Source organism: Trichomonas vaginalis, chromosome I, assembly GCF_026262505.1.
Source record: "Trichomonas vaginalis G3 chromosome I, whole genome shotgun sequence".
NCBI lineage: Eukaryota > Parabasalia > Trichomonadida > Trichomonadidae > Trichomonas > Trichomonas vaginalis.
The window spans coordinates 98,635-114,628 of NC_067203.1; the positions used below are offsets into that span (position 1 = coordinate 98,635).

Consider the following 15,994-nt stretch of genomic DNA (forward strand, 5'->3'; position numbering starts at 1 on the left):
AAAATTGTAAGACATTTACACTCAGCCCATACATAATGAAAAAAAAAAGGTAGTGGGGCTTCCAGGCGCGTTGCGCCCTCTAGCCCTGAAGATGTTTAGTATAAATGAAGTTTATATTCGGAGGGCTTCCAGGCGCGTTGCGCCCTCTAGCCCATAAGAAATTTTGCCCAAGACCCAAGAGGAGGACCGAACCCCAGCCGACCAGCCGTTGACTTTTTTGTAGAGCACTCAAAATAGTATAACTTTGTCCGGACAAGTAAGGGTCTATCGTCGCTACAGGAAAAGTTACCGGCGTTCCAAGGAAGTATACTTTGAGAAGCCTTTTCCCCCTTATAGAATGAGATAGGACGGTTATTTTACAAAACTGACAACACTTTGACCGAGTAGTTTTTTGTGCTGAACAAAAGTGTCATATAAACATCTGTCAAAAAACGTTTTTTACTTCACTTAAAATGCCACGTAAGCTACGTAAGAATATACGTAAGAGGAAGGGAGCATTGAAACATCCAATAGTAAAACTGACACCACAACAACAGTTGCAACAACAAATGATGAATGACCCCACTATGTTGCAACAAATGTCAAGCAACCCTATGCTTTTAAACCGAGTTATTGGTGCACAGAGTGGAGGTTTAAGAGCGGCACTTTTAGCGAAAATGGCAGGCTATGGTGGAGCTGCAGACGGAACAGCTTATAACCCTCAAAGTCAAATGAATTTGAGTTCACTCAAAAATCAAATAACAGATGTCAAAAAGTCAAACATAGACATACAGAAACAAATAAGTGAAAACGAAAAGAAACTAGAATATGACAGACACACAAAGAAACTCAATGAGTTAAACGTAGAGAAAAAGAAGAAAGAAGAACAACTGAAAGAACTAAGTACAGAGGAATATGCGAAAAAAGTGTCAGAAAAAGCAGCAGAAGTAGCAAAAATGGAACAAGATGTTATAAATTTGAAAAACCATACTATCAATATAAAGTACTGAAAGATGAAGAGATAAAACAAAAAGCCATGAAGACATATATGGATAGCGATGAGTAAAAAAGAAGTTGAAGCAAATGTAAAGGCAGAAAAACTTTTACAGTTGCAAAACCAAACCGTACAGTATGAAAACTTAGCACAAGAAAGTAAAAATAACGACGCAGCATGCAAAGGCAATGAAAAGCGCAGAATATATAAAAGCTAATAATGACTGGTTAGATGCCCAAGCCAACGCTAAAGCAGCCCAACTTATAGGGTCAATAAGGACAAAAATACAAGCGGATGAAGACAGTTCAAATGAAGCTTTAATGAATGCTGACTTTAAGAATGCCTTCGAAGCTCTTCATAGTAAGGTGAAACTAGTGAACGACTTCTCATCTGGAAAGAAACTGAAGTCTGAAGGTTTCGACAAAGAGTTAAGAGAAGTAGCACAAAATATGACGAAAATAACAGATGCAGCAACGAGACAGGCAGTTCAAAGTGCCTATGACGCCGTTAGAGCAACTGTTGTGGAAAGTCAAGAAAAAGAGTTACAACAGACCAAAACAGACCTAGTAAATGCTTTCTTAAGAACGAAAAGTCAGGTAGGACATTATGCTGCAGATGGAACATATGTGCCAGCTGGTGGAACTTATATACCAGCTGGTGGAACTTATATACTAGCTAGTGGAACTTATATACTAGCTAGTGGAACTTATATACCACCAAACCCTCCAAGAGAAGCACCTGCACCAGGACTACCTAAAACATTTACATCGTCACATGGACACAGACACAGGCATGCACCAAAACAACAACAACAACCAACAGTTCAAAATCCAGCACCACAACCAACAGTTCAAAACACTACACAACAACCAACAGTTCAAAACCCTGCACAGCAACCACAAACAGAGCAAGGACATAAAAGAAGTAGAGAAAAAGGAAACCAAGAATTCTTAAAAATGCTGAAGGAAGAGTATGGTTACCCAGATACTATTGACTTTAGTGACAGATATAAAGAAGCTATTAGAAAGTTCAAGGATGGAAATACTGACCCGAACCTATTTAGCTTTATGGCTCTGCACCAAAGGGGATATAATTTCAAACCTGGAAAATACAAGCTCGCTAAGGGATATGATTTAATAGCATATCATCCAAATGACATGGATGAATTTACTCCGAGATATTTGATGTCAGAGCTAAATGATAATTCAACTCTCTTCATGAAACGCGTAAAAAATAGAGACGGAACGAAAGAAGAAAGGTTTATGAGTCCGGATGACTTAGATAGGGAACTTTTTAAAAACGGTCTCGGAATATATGAAATGCCACCAGATGAGGTACAAGAAACTCAACAGGAAGAAGTTCAGATACAACCAGACATGGAAGAAATAGTTCAGCAACAACAGCTAGAAGAGCCTGAAGGAAACGAACAAGTTCCTCCTTTGGAAACTAACTTCACAGAACTAGATGAAGATTTGGAACAGCCGAAAAATCTTGACCCTCAACAAGACTATGAGGTGAATATGGAATCTTTCCAAGAGTCTAAGAAAAATTCGGCTGACAGAGTAGAAGAATATCGAAAAATGTTCACCGACATACAAAAGACTCCAACATCAGATGAAAATATTCAGCATAGAATGGAAGTACTGAAAGAAAATGTACGCAAATACAATATCCTTTTTACTTACGACCATATAACGTTCAATCTTTGGCTGAACTCGGTGAAAATAAAAGGTTAAATTTCAACAAAACATATAGAAATGAAACATTGTTTAAAGTTCATTCAGAACCTAGCCAATATGGAAACAAACCTACTTTTGTTTCTGCAGACTATGGAACTACAATGAGATGGGGTCATAAAGCTAATCCGGATAGGTGGTTCATAAACTTACAACCTCAATTCCAAGAAGTTGTAGACGCAATGGAAGTGAATGGTGAACCAGATATAGCTGGTATTTTCAGCGCGGCTTTAATGCCATTGAAAGATATGAAACATGCAGATATTTTGGACCAGTATGAAATGAACATGGCTGATGGAAATATAACACCTGACGTTCTAGAACATTTATCTCAAAGAACTACACAGAACCATAAAGATGGTATATTTGGTGAAGAGTTTAGAAAGAAAGTTAGGGATAGAGAAGGAAGAGAACCTATTGTACATGACCTTGCAAACGAAAGTTTACAAAATGTCATAAAAACTTACTTTGCAGACAATGAACCGAGAAGGATGAATATTTAAGTAAACTCAAATGGACAGTACCAAATGAAATGTTAGTATTGAAAAACATGTTCCTTGACAAAATAAAACCAACTACAGAAATAAATGACGCAAGACTGAAACATTGGGTAAAAGCTTTCCCATTCACAAAAGATATTATTGGTAACATGGAAAGAAAACCAGAATGGCTACAAAAACATATATTTGGAAACGAGCTTATTCCATATGGACAAGCTCTGTTTGAAGAGCTTGAACCGGAAACTCAGGAAAGAGTCATGCAAACAATACGCGAAGACTCAAATACAAACTATGACAAAATCTTTCTAGGATATAGGTTACCTGAGATGGGCGACCAGAGCCCAAAGGCAAAAAGGACATGGGAAATTTACAACATACTAGGTGAACATGAGGCAAAGATGCAACAACTTGAAGCAGAGGGCAAGTTACCAAAAGCGACACCAAAGAAGAAGAGAAGAGTAGAACAAAGTGAAAGTAGTGAAGAAGTAACTTCATCTAGTGAAAGTAGTGGCAATGAAGGAAAAAGAAGAGTTAAAAACTCAGTCAGGAAGAAAGTAAAGCTTGGTCCGATTGGGTTCTATTATGACATATAAATCCAACTATTCTATATTTTTACCCATATGAAATGTACGCCGCTCAGAATATAACGCCAACAGTTTTGGATGCCATGAACGGAAATGTTTCCGAATGGTATAACGAATGCGACAATGCCATTAGAAGGTCAGAAATAGTTCCTGGAACTTACGAATATACAACTGCTGTTTCTTATGGAAACGTAGGTGAGTTTGGAGAAGGTTCTTCAACAACAGTAGATATTGCTTGCGACAGGTTTCATATTATTTCTATTGACAACTCATTCTTATACGTGGAACAAGACATTGAAATAAAACCTTCTGCCAAGTTGTCTGACAAGAAAGGTTGCAATGGAATTTTCTATGTCGGATACCAATATGCTCCAGAAGTTTTCATGGGATATAAGATATATTCTAACTCTGACTTAGTTCAAACAGTAACATGGGCAAACTATGAATGGTTCGCTTTGAGAAACTCAGTACAACCACAAGCTAGAGAACAAACAGACCAGTATGCAAATATTGAGAAAATAAGAAGACTTGACCCTAACGTTCCAGGAGTTTATGTTAACCTTTCTGGTTCAGATGGAAATGCTGCCACTAAAGTAAAACTGAAACTTAGAGTTCCTTTGTCATCTTTCCTCATCTTCAGGTTTTTAAGATACTTGCCAAACTGGGCAGGAAAAATTTCTATCGAACTTACTCCAAGCAAAAATAACTTAGTCATTGCACCAACACAAGACCCATTCACTATTACAGACGTAAAGGGAACAAATAAAACATCATTCGCCGAATTTTGCAAAGACAAAGTTGACTTAGACTTTGGTTTCTCAAACTTCAACAATGAAGTAAACTATTATTTCAATGCTGCTGGAGATGCTTGGGACCCAGTTAAGTTCACATGCGAAAAGTTTGAATGCAAGAGAATAGAAAGCAGACTTGCCGTTTATATGTTGGACCCAGATATTTCAAATGCTTTAGCTGCCAAATATATTGCAGTTCCACTTATGTTCCCTATACACCAAATATCTGTCAAAGACTTTGCAGGTGAAGTTGGAAACCAAAGTGCTGACCCAGGTGCAAGAACAGATATTGCTTTAACAACTGCAATGAAACATGCAGATACTATGTTTGTACTGTTCAGACGAACTATAAATGACTATTCTTGTTTCTACAACCCTGGTATTAAATATCATATAAACATAGATGGCAAATATTATCCAAGAGAAGAATATTCTACAGTTGAGGATATGAGGTCATACAACTTGACATTAGATGCTATGAACTTTAACAACAACTTCACAACAACCATTAACCCTGAAATGCAAAGTTCTATTATGCCATATGTGAAAGTATGGACTCATACAGGAGGTCAAAAAACTCAATATACAAATGGAGACCGTTCAAACTTTTGGCTTGGCATTCCATTTGCTGACTCAGAAGACTTTATGGGTGGTATTTCAACTGTTGGTACTGTACAAATACAATATACTGGTGACAGAGACGGTCCAGATGAATTGAAAGCAAAGAAGTTTACAAAACCAATAGCACTTTTCACAGAAGATGCGCTTTTGAAGATTCGTTCGATGAAACCTGCTGGGGCTCCTCAGATTGGCATAACGACAGCTTCCATCGAGCAGATTTTGGCAGCAGGTCAGTAAGTTGTTCTTGAACTGACTTCTCTCCGTCAAATATTGACAGTACGCCAGTTTTGACATAATATTGTATTATAAACTTTCCTTTAGTAATATCTGTAAGTTTTGAAGTTATATTTTTGTCTGCTTCAAGAACTTTCACCATTTCAGTTATACCAACTTTCTTTGCTTTATGAAAATATTTAGGTTCAGCAAAGACTGCTATTCTATAACATTTTCCATTGTTTGTGTAAAGAACTATTCTGTCAATGTATTTGTATTGTTTGTGAGTATAAACTTTGTTCTGCTTCAATTCAAAGAGATACTCAAATACGTCCATCTTTTTATTCTAAGTAAAATGTCATTTCCGAAAAATAGAAGCGTAAGTGTTTCAAAAGGTTTAATGGCGGTGGCAGATGTGAAGTTAAATTCACCAACTCAAACAAACAGTCAAAGTGTTGTTGTCAATGTCAAAGACAGAGATGTTGAAGTGGGGAAACCATACGAAGACGAAGATGGTATAACAATTGTTCCTGTAAAAGAACCAACATATCCTGAAGTTAACAGAGACTTAAGTTCTGTTGCAGATATTCGAAATGACTACCAACAACTGAAAGACAAACTTCAAACTCAGGAGAAGATTTGTCAAGCTTTAAGTATAATGTTAAACTTGGTCGAACACAACCCTGTAAAAGTGAACTCATATGTCATTGCACCTCATGAAGTCTTGAAAGAACTATTGAAACTTTTGACAGAGGCAGACGATATAAACATCAAAGAAATAGAACCCGACATTAGTTGCTGTGGTGTTTCATATAATGTCATTGACAAGATATACGTTATGAAAGGAGGTGAAACGTTGAACTTAAAGTATAGTTTCCCAGACGTTATAAAAATATTTGACGACCACAACATTTCATTAAAGTTTATTTGCTAAGTAAAAAATGTCAAAACTTCTTGAAAGATGTTTGAAGAAAAATAATATAGACTTTATTTCATGTAAAGGACTTTACACACTTTTGAACGATATGAAAGACCCTGTTTTGTTTGTTCGTGTAGACAAAGGAAAGTTCTATGTCTTTACAAAATATTTGAACTTCTTAGACAGAGAACTTCAAGAAACGCCATGTGAAAGTTTAGATCAAGTTCTTCTCCACTTTCAGAAAAACTTTTAAATATATATAAATGGCAGAAGACATAATGGTTTATACTATTACGACTAAAAACCCTGAGTCATATAATTCTATAACAACAAACTTACAAAGTCCTCAAGGACGATATTGTAAACTAACCTTAAACACAATGACGACTAAAGCCTGTTTTGCTCTTTTGACACCAGAAGACTTTATTGTTGTGAATGGTAAAAAATACTCCTTTGAAGATACTTACTCAGATATACCACCAACAGGTTTTGTTGACTTATTTAATACTTTAAGTACGGGTGTAACATGTGCTGCAACTAGAGCAGGTTTCATTATGTTTGGATGTCCGACTGAGTTTACTATAAACGATATGAGCTATAATACAAAACTTATTTCTGGTTTTTACTACCAACAGTTTCCTATAACAGGAAAAGGTGTCATACAAGGAATGTCTATTCCATTGACATTAAGCACACCAATCTTATATATTGTTTCAAACTTAGGTTCAAAGTGTTATTCGAATGTCGACAGAAACTATTATGACCAAAAGATACTTATGCGTATAAACAATACTTTCTCTGCTGGTTTGCCTATTGTTCATTCGAATGCAGAATTTTCAACCTTAGTGAACTCAAACACTTTGGCAAGTATAACGTTGACATTAGTTGACGCAAACTTTGTTCCTGTAAAACTTTTATGTCCTATGTATTTGTCAATGACGGCAGAAAGTTTCGAATTGGAAGATGCAACTGGTGAAAGTATTGTATTACAAGAACAACTTCAACAACAAATAGCTCAAGAACAACAAATGCAACAAATGGAACAACAAAGTCAAGAATAAAAAAAATATTTTTTTTATTTTTATAAAAATGTACAGAATAGATGTTTCAGATTTTTATGACTTCCAAGCATTCAGAAATATGTGTCTATTTCGAGACTATAACAAAGCAGTCGAGAATTTGAAACGTTTAGTCATTTATGTCGACTCTGCCCCAGAATGTTATGTTATGAAAGAATGGGATGTAGTCTTTAACAAACCTAAAGCGACAATAGTTTCAGAACAAGAATGTAGACAGAAACTTAAGAAAATAAAAGTCGTACAAGTTGGCATGAAGATGTTAGATGCTTGGGATATCTTATTGTCAAAACTTGAAGATTTTTCAGTTCGTGGTATAAAGTTTTATACACCTTCTCCAAACTTCTATTCTATCTTCACTGGATATAAATACGAACAAGTAGAATGGAAAGAAAATATTATAGAAGCTTGGTTAGACCATGTCAAAGAAATTATATGCAATGGAAACGAAAAGGTTTATGAGTATATCTTATGTTGGTTTGCAAATATCTTACAACATCCAAGTGCTAAAAATGAAACTGCTCTCATTATAATTGGAAAACAAGGAACTGGTAAGAATACTTTCTTTACAGATATCTTATGCAAACTGTTAGAAGGTTATTCGAACCCTAATATGACAAACTTAGAAAACATCTGCGGTAAATTTAACTCTTCTATTGAGAATATGAAACTTATAGTTTGCAATGAACTTCAAAGTATAGATACAACAAAAGTTTTGAACTCAGATGCTTTGAAGAGTCTTATAACAGACAAAGTTGGAGTTGTTGAAAGAAAGTATAAAGACCAAAGAGTTTGTGAAAATGTTGCAAACTTCATTATGGTTTCAAACAATGCTGTTCCGATGAAGTTAGAAAGTTCTGACAGAATATATGTAGTTGTCAGAACGTCAGATTCTCATATGCAAGATACAGAATATTTTGACGACTTAGCAGAAACTTTGACATCTGACTTTTACAACCACTTGTTCTCATATTTCATGACATTAGATATTTCTAAGTTCAATCCAAGACAAATTCCACATACCGAAGAGAGACAAACATTGTTAGAAGCAAACAAGAGTGTATATGAACTGTTCATAGATGAAACTGACTTTGTGTCATTAGATGAAAGGTCATTGTACGATTCGTATAAACAATATTGTCAAGAATATGGTTATATGGCAGCGTCTAAACGTACATTCTTGGCAAATGTCAAAAGTCTTTTAGACGTACAGAATGGTGTATATACAAAGAAAAATTTTTCTGAGTAAATTTAAAAAAAAATATTTTTTTATCCGATAGAAAAGATGACGAAATTCATCTCAGTAAACAAGTACATGTCAGGACTTAAAGAAGAACTAGACCCATTCACATATTTGAATGTTTACTTCTACCATTTTGAAAAGTCTTCATTCAGCAAAGTTTGGAACATCGAACCAGTTAAGTTTGCTATTGTGACTAAAAATGGTGCGAAATTTGAAGACTTAGACATAGAAGGTTTGTTAACAGTCAAAGAAAGTTTTGACAGAAGGTTCTCAAACCTTAAAGAAGGCAAAGCATACAAACTTGTTATACCTTATGAACCAAAGAAAGCAGACGACTATGAATATTATGAGTCTAAAGTTGTAGAAGTTCAAGGTAAATTGGGTAAAAAGATTTTAGAGTCTAAGCCAGTGTTTACTCCTAAAGAGGAAGAGAACATTGACATTGACCCAGAAATGTTCTAAAAATAAAATTTTATTTTTACATGTCAAATTTTTTTTCTCTGGAACTGGTTCAGGTTCTTTCTTCTCTTCTTCTACTTTCTTTTCTTTCTTTTCTCTCTTCTTCTTTTCTGGTGGAGTTATGTCAAATTTGGCGCAACCATATTTATGTAAAAGTTCTTTGTCCTTTAATAGCTCATCTATTCTGTTTTCTATTTCATCTTCAAGAACAGCGCATGTGTCTTCTTTGCATTCTAAGAACTTTTGTTGGACTTCATCTTTCCAATCGGTGTCATCTCTGTCAACAAGTCTGTCATTGACAAATTTTAAGACTGCTCTGCTTAATGTTTTATGGTTCTTGTCATATTCCCAAAAACAGAACTTTAGAACAAATTCCCCTTTCTTGTTTACACTATGTAAGATTTTATGGTCGACAGATGTTTTGCTGTCAAAAAGTTTGTCTCGAATATAGATAGTGAAATCGCTAGACATTTTCTAAAAGATAAAAATTTTAATTTTTCTAAAAATATGTTAGAAAAAAAGTTTGCTGACATTGACAAGAAATTTGAGAATGTTTTAAACAAGAACAAGGTGAAGTTAGAAAATGCTCAGATAAAACCTATACATGACAAGTTCTTATTTGCTCAGAATGGTATAACAGGTCTAATTGCACCACCTGGGTCGGGTAAGACTTTCACTTATCTTAAAATGGCTGCACAACAACAAGAACTAGATGAGAAGAACCCATTCTATGAGTTAGTTGTTATTTGTAGTACTTCTGGTCAATTTGACCAAACCGTCAATTCGTTCAAAGATATTATAAAGAAGTCTAAGTTAGTATGTATAAAGGATACTGAGTTGTTAGATTGGATAAAGAAGTACCAAAGAAGAGTTTTGAAGTATAATGCTATAAATGAGTATATAAATTCGAAGTTTAAAGACCCAAATGAGGAAATGCAGAGAATATTAGAGAAGAAACACTTCAGAAACAAACAGAAAGAGATAGAATACATTTCGAAGAAATTGCAATCTTACGATTGGAAGACTTACCCTCATAGATGTCTTCTTATTTTAGATGATTTCGCCTCTCATCCTTTGTTAAAGAACAGAGAACAAGATATGTGTCGAATTCTTAAGAAGCTCAGACACTTTAACATCTCAGTTGTCATTTGTGTACAGACAGCAAAGAGTTTAAGTAAGGATGTTAAAAGAATACTTACTGACATAATACTTTTCCCCGGATTGTCCGAAGACGATTTCATGGAACTTATGAAAGAGTCCATGGCAGGTAAGTTTGACAGACATGAACTATGGGAGAAGTACAAAGTCATACAAGACCCTCATACTTCTTTCAGAATTCATATCTACGCAAACAAAGTTCAAATTGTAAAAAGTCAAGCTTGAAAAATAAATGGTTCATCTACCCTACTTGTTTGAAGTTGTCAAAATACTCTGTTATTTTTCACTGTTTTCATAGAGTTTTGGCGACTGCGGTTTTTTACTTACTCGCTGTTCTTCACTGTTTTCATAGAGTTTTGGCGACTAAGGTTTCTTACCTACTCGCTGTTCTTCACTGTTTTCATACGGAATCTCTTCTCTCGGTTTTCCGAGGGAAGAGATTCCATGTTTTGTCAAGACTTCATTGTAAATGACCAAAAATAAAGTTTAGGTGAAGAGGTGAGATCTCACCTGTTTTCTCACCTCTTTTCTAACATGGTCTAAAACACACAAAACTCATGAATTTTCGTGAATTTCCTTAAGATAGCAAAAATAAAGTTTATGTTAGCATGTTAGATCTAACACGTTTTCTAACCTGTTTTCTAACATGGTCTAAAACACACAAAACTCATGAATTTTCGTGAATTTCCTTAAGATAGCAAAAATAAAGTTTATGTTAGCATGTTAGATCTAACACGTTTTCTAACCTGTTTTCTAACATGGTCTAAAACACACAAAACTCATGAAATTTGTGCTGAATTCAGTAAAAATAATGTTTAGGTGAAGAGGTGAGATCTCACCCGTTTTTTCACCCGTTTTCTCACCTGTTTTTTCACAAGCGTTTTACATGAATTGTACGATGTATATTTGAAATCCTAAACAGTTTTGTAGCTTCTATTTCTTCTTTTAGTACATCGAATGTTTTAACGATACCGAAAGTTTCTTTATACTTCTTCTTGACGTCAGATAATAGGAAATCGTCAGCAGTTGGATAGTTTTTGTTCAGAAATTCTAACATGTTCATTTTATCTTCTGCTGGCTTTTCTGCTTCTTTCTTTAAGTCTGCATAGTCGTTTCTCATACGTTCTATCTCTTTGACGGAGTAGTTATATTTCCTCATTGCTGCCTTACATTTTGAACATTGCGGGTTCATTTTTGCGTTATACATTGAAATAAAACCAGCTAAAACAACTAAAGCGTCAATTGCTCTCTTCATCTCAAACATAGCGGGTCTTATTTGTTTGTTCCATACTTTGCCTCTTCTATCTTTATCTCTTATTTCCCAAACACATTCAGCAACTAACGAAACAAAGTTGTCGTAGGTCTTAAATTCTTCAGATTTATATATGTCAGAAATATTTTTATAAACCATGTCGCAATCTTTGTCCATAACCTTATGGTTGCAATGAAAACCAAGGAATTCATAATTTACCTTTCGTATGAACTTCTTTATTTCTACTGAGTCAGTTGGTTTCACTTCAATTTCGTCAAATTCAGGAATAGTGAGTTTTTGTTGTTGGATTTCAGGTAGTTTAGGCAAATGGTCAATAATGTCCTGCATTTCATAAAGATATTCTTCATTTTCTTCATCCTGTGCGGTACAGTCTAAATTACTTGTTAAAAGTTCTTGCTTTATCTTCTGGATTTCTGTTTCAAAAGTATATGAAGAAGGAATGAAGCTTTTCATCTCTACTAACATTGACGTAGGATTCATAACTAACGAGTTTGGTGCTGTTGTTTGAATTGTTGTTGTGCCGATTGTTGAAATCATATCTTTTATACAAAATAAAAAAAATAAATAAAATAAAACTAACTTTATTTTTTCTATCTTAAGGAAATTCATGAAAATTCAAGAGGTTAGAAAACGTGTTAGAAAACGTGTTAGATCTAACCATCTACCCGACATTCTCGTCAAATACAAAAAAATGAAGAATAACTTTCACTTTTTCATTATATAACTGTTATTTTTGACGAAGTGAAGGTTTGCACTTCGTCAAAAAAATCCCTGAAATCATATCTAACATACAAAAAAATGAAGAATAACTTTCACTTTTTCATTATATAACTGTTATTTTTGACGAAGTGAAGGTTAACACTTCGTCAAAAAAATCCCTGAAATCATATCTTTTATACAAAATAAAAAAATAAATAAAATAAAACTAACTTTATTTTTTCTATCTTAAGGAAATTCATGAAAATTCATGAGGGTGAGAAAAGAGGTGAAAAAACGGGTGAGATCTCACCTCTTCACCTAAATTATATTTTTGTCTGATTTACGCTCATTACGATGAAGTTTCGACAAAACATTTACGTTCATGTTTGACAAAACATTTACGTTCATGTTTGACAAAGCATATACGAAGAAGTCTTGACAAAACATTTACGAAGAAGTCTTGACAAAGCATATACGTTCATGTTTGACAAAACATTTACGTTCATGTTTGACAAAGCATATACGAAGAAGTCTTGACAAAGCATATACGAAGAAGTCTTGACAAAACATTTACGAAGAAGTCTTGACAAAACATGTACGTTCATGTTTGACAAAACATGAACGTATATGCTTGACAAAGCATATACGAAGAAGTCTTGACAAAACATTTACGAAGAAGTCTTGACAAAACATGTACGATGAAATCATGAAAATTCATGAGGTGAGAAAAGAGGTGAGAAAAGAGGTGAGATCTCACCACTTCACCTAAAATATATTTTTGTCTGATTTACGCTCATTACGATGAAGAAGTCTTGACAAAACATGTACGAAGAAGTCTTGACAAAACATGTACGAAGAAGTCTTGACAAAACATGTACGAAGAAGTCTTGACAAAACATGTACGAAGAAGTCTTGACAAAACATGTACGAAGAAGTCTTGACAAAACATGTACGAAGAAGTCTTGACAAAACATGTACGAAGAAGTCTTGACAAAACATTTACGAAGAAGTCTTGACAAAGCATGTACGATGAAATCATGAAAATTCAAGAGGGTGAGAAAACAGGTGAAAAAAACGGGTGAGATCTAACCTCTTCACCTAAACATTATTTTTGGTGTAAATTTCCTAAACTGACTGACTGACTGACTGACTGACGGCACAAAGTGGCATAACGAAAACATTAATATATAAAATTCAAGAGGGTGAGAAAACAGGTGAAAAAACGGGTGAGATCTCACCTCTTCACCTAAACATTATTTTTGCTGAATTCAGCAACAAAATGAACGAGGTCAGGATGTATGTAAATACATTTGAATTCATTCATAACACCCTTTGTAAGCTCATAAAATGCTTGTTTTGAGGTCGAGCCACTTTTGGCTCCACCGTATTCTTTCAACCAAAACTCAAGAATTTCCTGCATGAATTTTGTATAAAAAGCAACCGCCGGAATTCCGGCGGTTGCTATATTCTTCACAAAATGCCTTATAATACTCTTCCCAGGACTTATTTTCCAACAACTTTCTAAAGTCTTTCCTAAACTGACTGACTGACGGCACAAAGTGGCTTAACGAAAACATTAATATATAAAATTCATGAAAATTCATGAGGGTGAGAAAACAGGTGAAAAAAGAGGTTAGATCTAACCTCTTCACCTAAATTATATTTTTTGGTCCGGGAACAACTTTCTCTCAATTGGAGCTGTAGCATACTCTTTGCGTAAGCGGTTCAGACCTTCTTCGAACTCTTGGTCTCTCTTCGATTTGGATTGAGATTGGAATTGCTGGGGTGGAGCTTGCTGGAACAACCAAGGGTTGGGGCAGTAAGGCATAGGCTGAGGAGGGTAGTTCGGGAAGCCTTGTGGTGGGTAGTAACCTTGAGGTGGAAATTGGTAGTAATTCGGAGGTACTTGCTGGAACTGAGGGGACTGTTATGGTTCTTTAGGTTCCTCTGGCTTTGGAAGGCGTTCAGGAAGAGGGACGTCGGACATTCGTTTGTGTCCTGTCGGAAGGAAGAACTTTTCCTGTCGGAAGGAAGAACTTTTTCTGTTGGAAGGAAAAACTTTTTCTGTTGGAAGGAAAAACTTTTCCTGTCGGAAGGAAGAACTTTTTCTGAAGTTCGACCAAAAAGTTCTCAATTTTCGAAAATTTGAATGGTTTACGGACGGACAACTGGAAGAGTTCTTCCTGTCGGAAGGAAAAATTTTTTCTGTCGGAAGGAAAATTTTTTCCAGTTGTCGGGAAAATATTTTCCTGTCGGATGGAAGGACTCGGAATGCCAGAAGGATTTGACGAGGCAGTTTACCTAATTGAAATTAACGACTGCGTAAAAGACTACTTGCGCAAGGTCATGAAGCCCAAGGTCAAGTTCACCACTATTTCTGGAAGGGCTGCCTTGAATCTCGAGACTTCGACCGGAATTCCAATTCAAATACCAGAAAACACTCCTTTCGACGACATAAAGGACGCCAAAAGAGAAGCTCTTGTTAAGTTCCTAAACAAACGTCCTTGGATAAAAATACCAAACAAGGAGAACCCACTACCCCATATGAAATTGGCAATTCAGTCTCTCCTTCACTTCTCGGGTCAGCCGTTCTACATAACCTGTGAAGGCGACATCCGACCAGTTCAGTAAACCTTAACGTTTAACTTCACTTTTTTATGCTTTTTGTGAAAGTGTCAAAAATAAATTGTTTTCATGAGTTTTCTACGATGTTAGAAAAGTGGTTAGAAAACGTGTTAGATCTAACATGCTACCCTAAAAGTATTTTTCAATACTTTTTCAGCACTTTTCCGTAGTTATATATGAAAGACAATTCGAGATAAAAGTCATAGTACAATGGAATAATATATTGCACACCATTTGTTGTGAACCAAACTTGAAAGTCAGAGAAACTGTTACTAGGTGGTTCGTAGAATTTAGAAGCAAAGTCATAAAGTCCTTACCAATACATAGAAAACTATTGTTGCTTGAACTGAAACTTGCATGACACATAACATTTTGAGGGTCAAACACGTTTCTATAAACTGTCAAATCTGCTGGTGGAAGTATAAATTTAAATGGACCATCTGGTGGTAATGGTTCGTTCTGGTTTAGTAACCGAAGAAATTGTGCCCAAGAACGTTTGTCTACTTTCCAAAATAAAAACTCTGTATCTCTTGGAGGGTTAATTTCAATCTTTTGAAATGAAACGGTGGAGTTCATCTTGTCATATTCTAGTTTCAGATAGTATGTTCCATTTAGTAAAGAGTCGTATTTTTCTTGAAATTCCCAATAATATTTGTTCATTTGAGTTTGAAAGTCATTTAGAGTTTTCTCAAGACTTTCGTCTGAACGAACTGTAAAGATTCTCATTTCGTCAAATTTGTCTATTAGACCATCAGAACCTTTATACTGCCCATGAAAATATACTGCGAACATAAATGCGTTAGTTCTATTTGAAAACAAAACTCTTCTAAATCCTATTGCCTTTGCATCTGAAGGACTTTGAAGCCAACGAATTGGATAGTCAAACCTGTATGCTCGGGATGAAATTTCTTCATCTGAAATAGTCCTACCAGCATTTGTAAAGATATAGTCTAACGGTTTTGTATCTGCTACTTTTGTTCTTTGTTTTTCAACCTGAAGCATTTAATATATGTAAAAATATATTGTTTTAAAATGGTATGCCATTTCATATTTCTCATCTAACAAACAAGTTTCCCAACGGTCTTCTCCAACAAACTCAGCGTACATTTCAAATAAAATAAAAA

General features: G+C 35.0%; 15 protein-coding genes and 1 pseudogene across 16 annotated transcripts, besides 1 other annotated feature; 12 read left to right on the forward strand and 4 right to left on the reverse strand.

Annotated features, from left to right (window-relative positions):
* Positions 1-452: 452 nt before the first annotated feature.
* Positions 453-842, forward strand: TVAGG3_0899360 (protein of unknown function, DUF4106 family; the record flags this gene model as incomplete). Its single annotated transcript, XM_051251226.1, has 1 exon — positions 453-842. A coding segment is annotated over one exon (390 nt), but the record flags the coding sequence as incomplete, so codon positions are not given.
* A 308-nt stretch (positions 843-1,150) lies between these two features.
* On the forward strand, positions 1,151-2,740 carry TVAGG3_0899370 (annotated as a pseudogene). The gene has a single exon. A coding segment is annotated over exon 1 (1,590 nt).
* Positions 2,741-2,756: 16 nt separating this feature from the next.
* Positions 2,757-15,994: part of a mobile genetic element that runs on past the window's edge.
* On the forward strand, positions 3,242-3,802 carry TVAGG3_0899390 (protein of unknown function, DUF4106 family; the record flags this gene model as incomplete). Its single annotated transcript, XM_051251227.1, has 1 exon — positions 3,242-3,802. The coding sequence occupies one exon, from the start codon at positions 3,242-3,244 to the stop codon at positions 3,800-3,802; it is 561 nt and encodes a 186-aa protein (XP_051076801.1).
* On the forward strand, positions 3,835-4,433 carry TVAGG3_0899400 (uncharacterized protein; the record flags this gene model as incomplete). The annotated part of the gene is made up of 1 exon (XM_051251228.1): positions 3,835-4,433. A coding segment is annotated over one exon (599 nt), but the record flags the coding sequence as incomplete, so codon positions are not given.
* Positions 4,732-5,442, forward strand: TVAGG3_0899410 (protein of unknown function, DUF4106 family; the record flags this gene model as incomplete). The annotated part of the gene is made up of 1 exon (XM_051251229.1): positions 4,732-5,442. The coding sequence occupies one exon, from the start codon at positions 4,732-4,734 to the stop codon at positions 5,440-5,442; it is 711 nt and encodes a 236-aa protein (XP_051076803.1).
* Positions 5,819-6,352, forward strand: TVAGG3_0899420 (protein of unknown function, DUF4106 family; the record flags this gene model as incomplete). Its single annotated transcript, XM_051251230.1, has 1 exon — positions 5,819-6,352. One exon carries the CDS (start codon positions 5,819-5,821, stop codon positions 6,350-6,352), a length of 534 nt encoding a protein of 177 aa, XP_051076804.1.
* TVAGG3_0899430 (uncharacterized protein) lies at positions 7,006-7,398 on the forward strand (the record flags this gene model as incomplete). The annotated part of the gene is made up of 1 exon (XM_051251231.1): positions 7,006-7,398. The coding sequence occupies one exon, from the start codon at positions 7,006-7,008 to the stop codon at positions 7,396-7,398; it is 393 nt and encodes a 130-aa protein (XP_051076805.1).
* Positions 7,565-8,662, forward strand: TVAGG3_0899440 (uncharacterized protein; the record flags this gene model as incomplete). The annotated part of the gene is made up of 1 exon (XM_051251232.1): positions 7,565-8,662. One exon carries the CDS (start codon positions 7,565-7,567, stop codon positions 8,660-8,662), a length of 1,098 nt encoding a protein of 365 aa, XP_051076806.1.
* On the forward strand, positions 8,699-9,029 carry TVAGG3_0899450 (protein of unknown function, DUF4108 family; the record flags this gene model as incomplete). Its single annotated transcript, XM_051251233.1, has 1 exon — positions 8,699-9,029. A coding segment is annotated over one exon (331 nt), but the record flags the coding sequence as incomplete, so codon positions are not given.
* Positions 9,135-9,586, reverse strand: TVAGG3_0899460 (uncharacterized protein; the record flags this gene model as incomplete). The annotated part of the gene is made up of 1 exon (XM_051251234.1): positions 9,135-9,586. A coding segment is annotated over one exon (452 nt), but the record flags the coding sequence as incomplete, so codon positions are not given.
* Positions 9,623-9,917, forward strand: TVAGG3_0899470 (P-loop containing nucleoside triphosphate hydrolases family; the record flags this gene model as incomplete). Its single annotated transcript, XM_051251235.1, has 1 exon — positions 9,623-9,917. A coding segment is annotated over one exon (295 nt), but the record flags the coding sequence as incomplete, so codon positions are not given.
* TVAGG3_0899480 (protein of unknown function, DUF4106 family) lies at positions 10,049-10,498 on the forward strand (the record flags this gene model as incomplete). The annotated part of the gene is made up of 1 exon (XM_051251236.1): positions 10,049-10,498. One exon carries the CDS (start codon positions 10,049-10,051, stop codon positions 10,496-10,498), a length of 450 nt encoding a protein of 149 aa, XP_051076810.1.
* TVAGG3_0899490 (organellar and viral DNA polymerase type B) lies at positions 11,145-12,083 on the reverse strand (the record flags this gene model as incomplete). The annotated part of the gene is made up of 1 exon (XM_051251237.1): positions 11,145-12,083. One exon carries the CDS (start codon positions 12,081-12,083, stop codon positions 11,145-11,147), a length of 939 nt encoding a protein of 312 aa, XP_051076811.1.
* Positions 13,903-14,073, reverse strand: TVAGG3_0899500 (uncharacterized protein; the record flags this gene model as incomplete). Its single annotated transcript, XM_051251238.1, has 1 exon — positions 13,903-14,073. One exon carries the CDS (start codon positions 14,071-14,073, stop codon positions 13,903-13,905), a length of 171 nt encoding a protein of 56 aa, XP_051076812.1.
* On the forward strand, positions 14,502-14,876 carry TVAGG3_0899510 (uncharacterized protein; the record flags this gene model as incomplete). Its single annotated transcript, XM_051251239.1, has 1 exon — positions 14,502-14,876. The coding sequence occupies one exon, from the start codon at positions 14,502-14,504 to the stop codon at positions 14,874-14,876; it is 375 nt and encodes a 124-aa protein (XP_051076813.1).
* TVAGG3_0899520 (uncharacterized protein) lies at positions 15,272-15,872 on the reverse strand (the record flags this gene model as incomplete). The annotated part of the gene is made up of 1 exon (XM_051251240.1): positions 15,272-15,872. A coding segment is annotated over one exon (601 nt), but the record flags the coding sequence as incomplete, so codon positions are not given.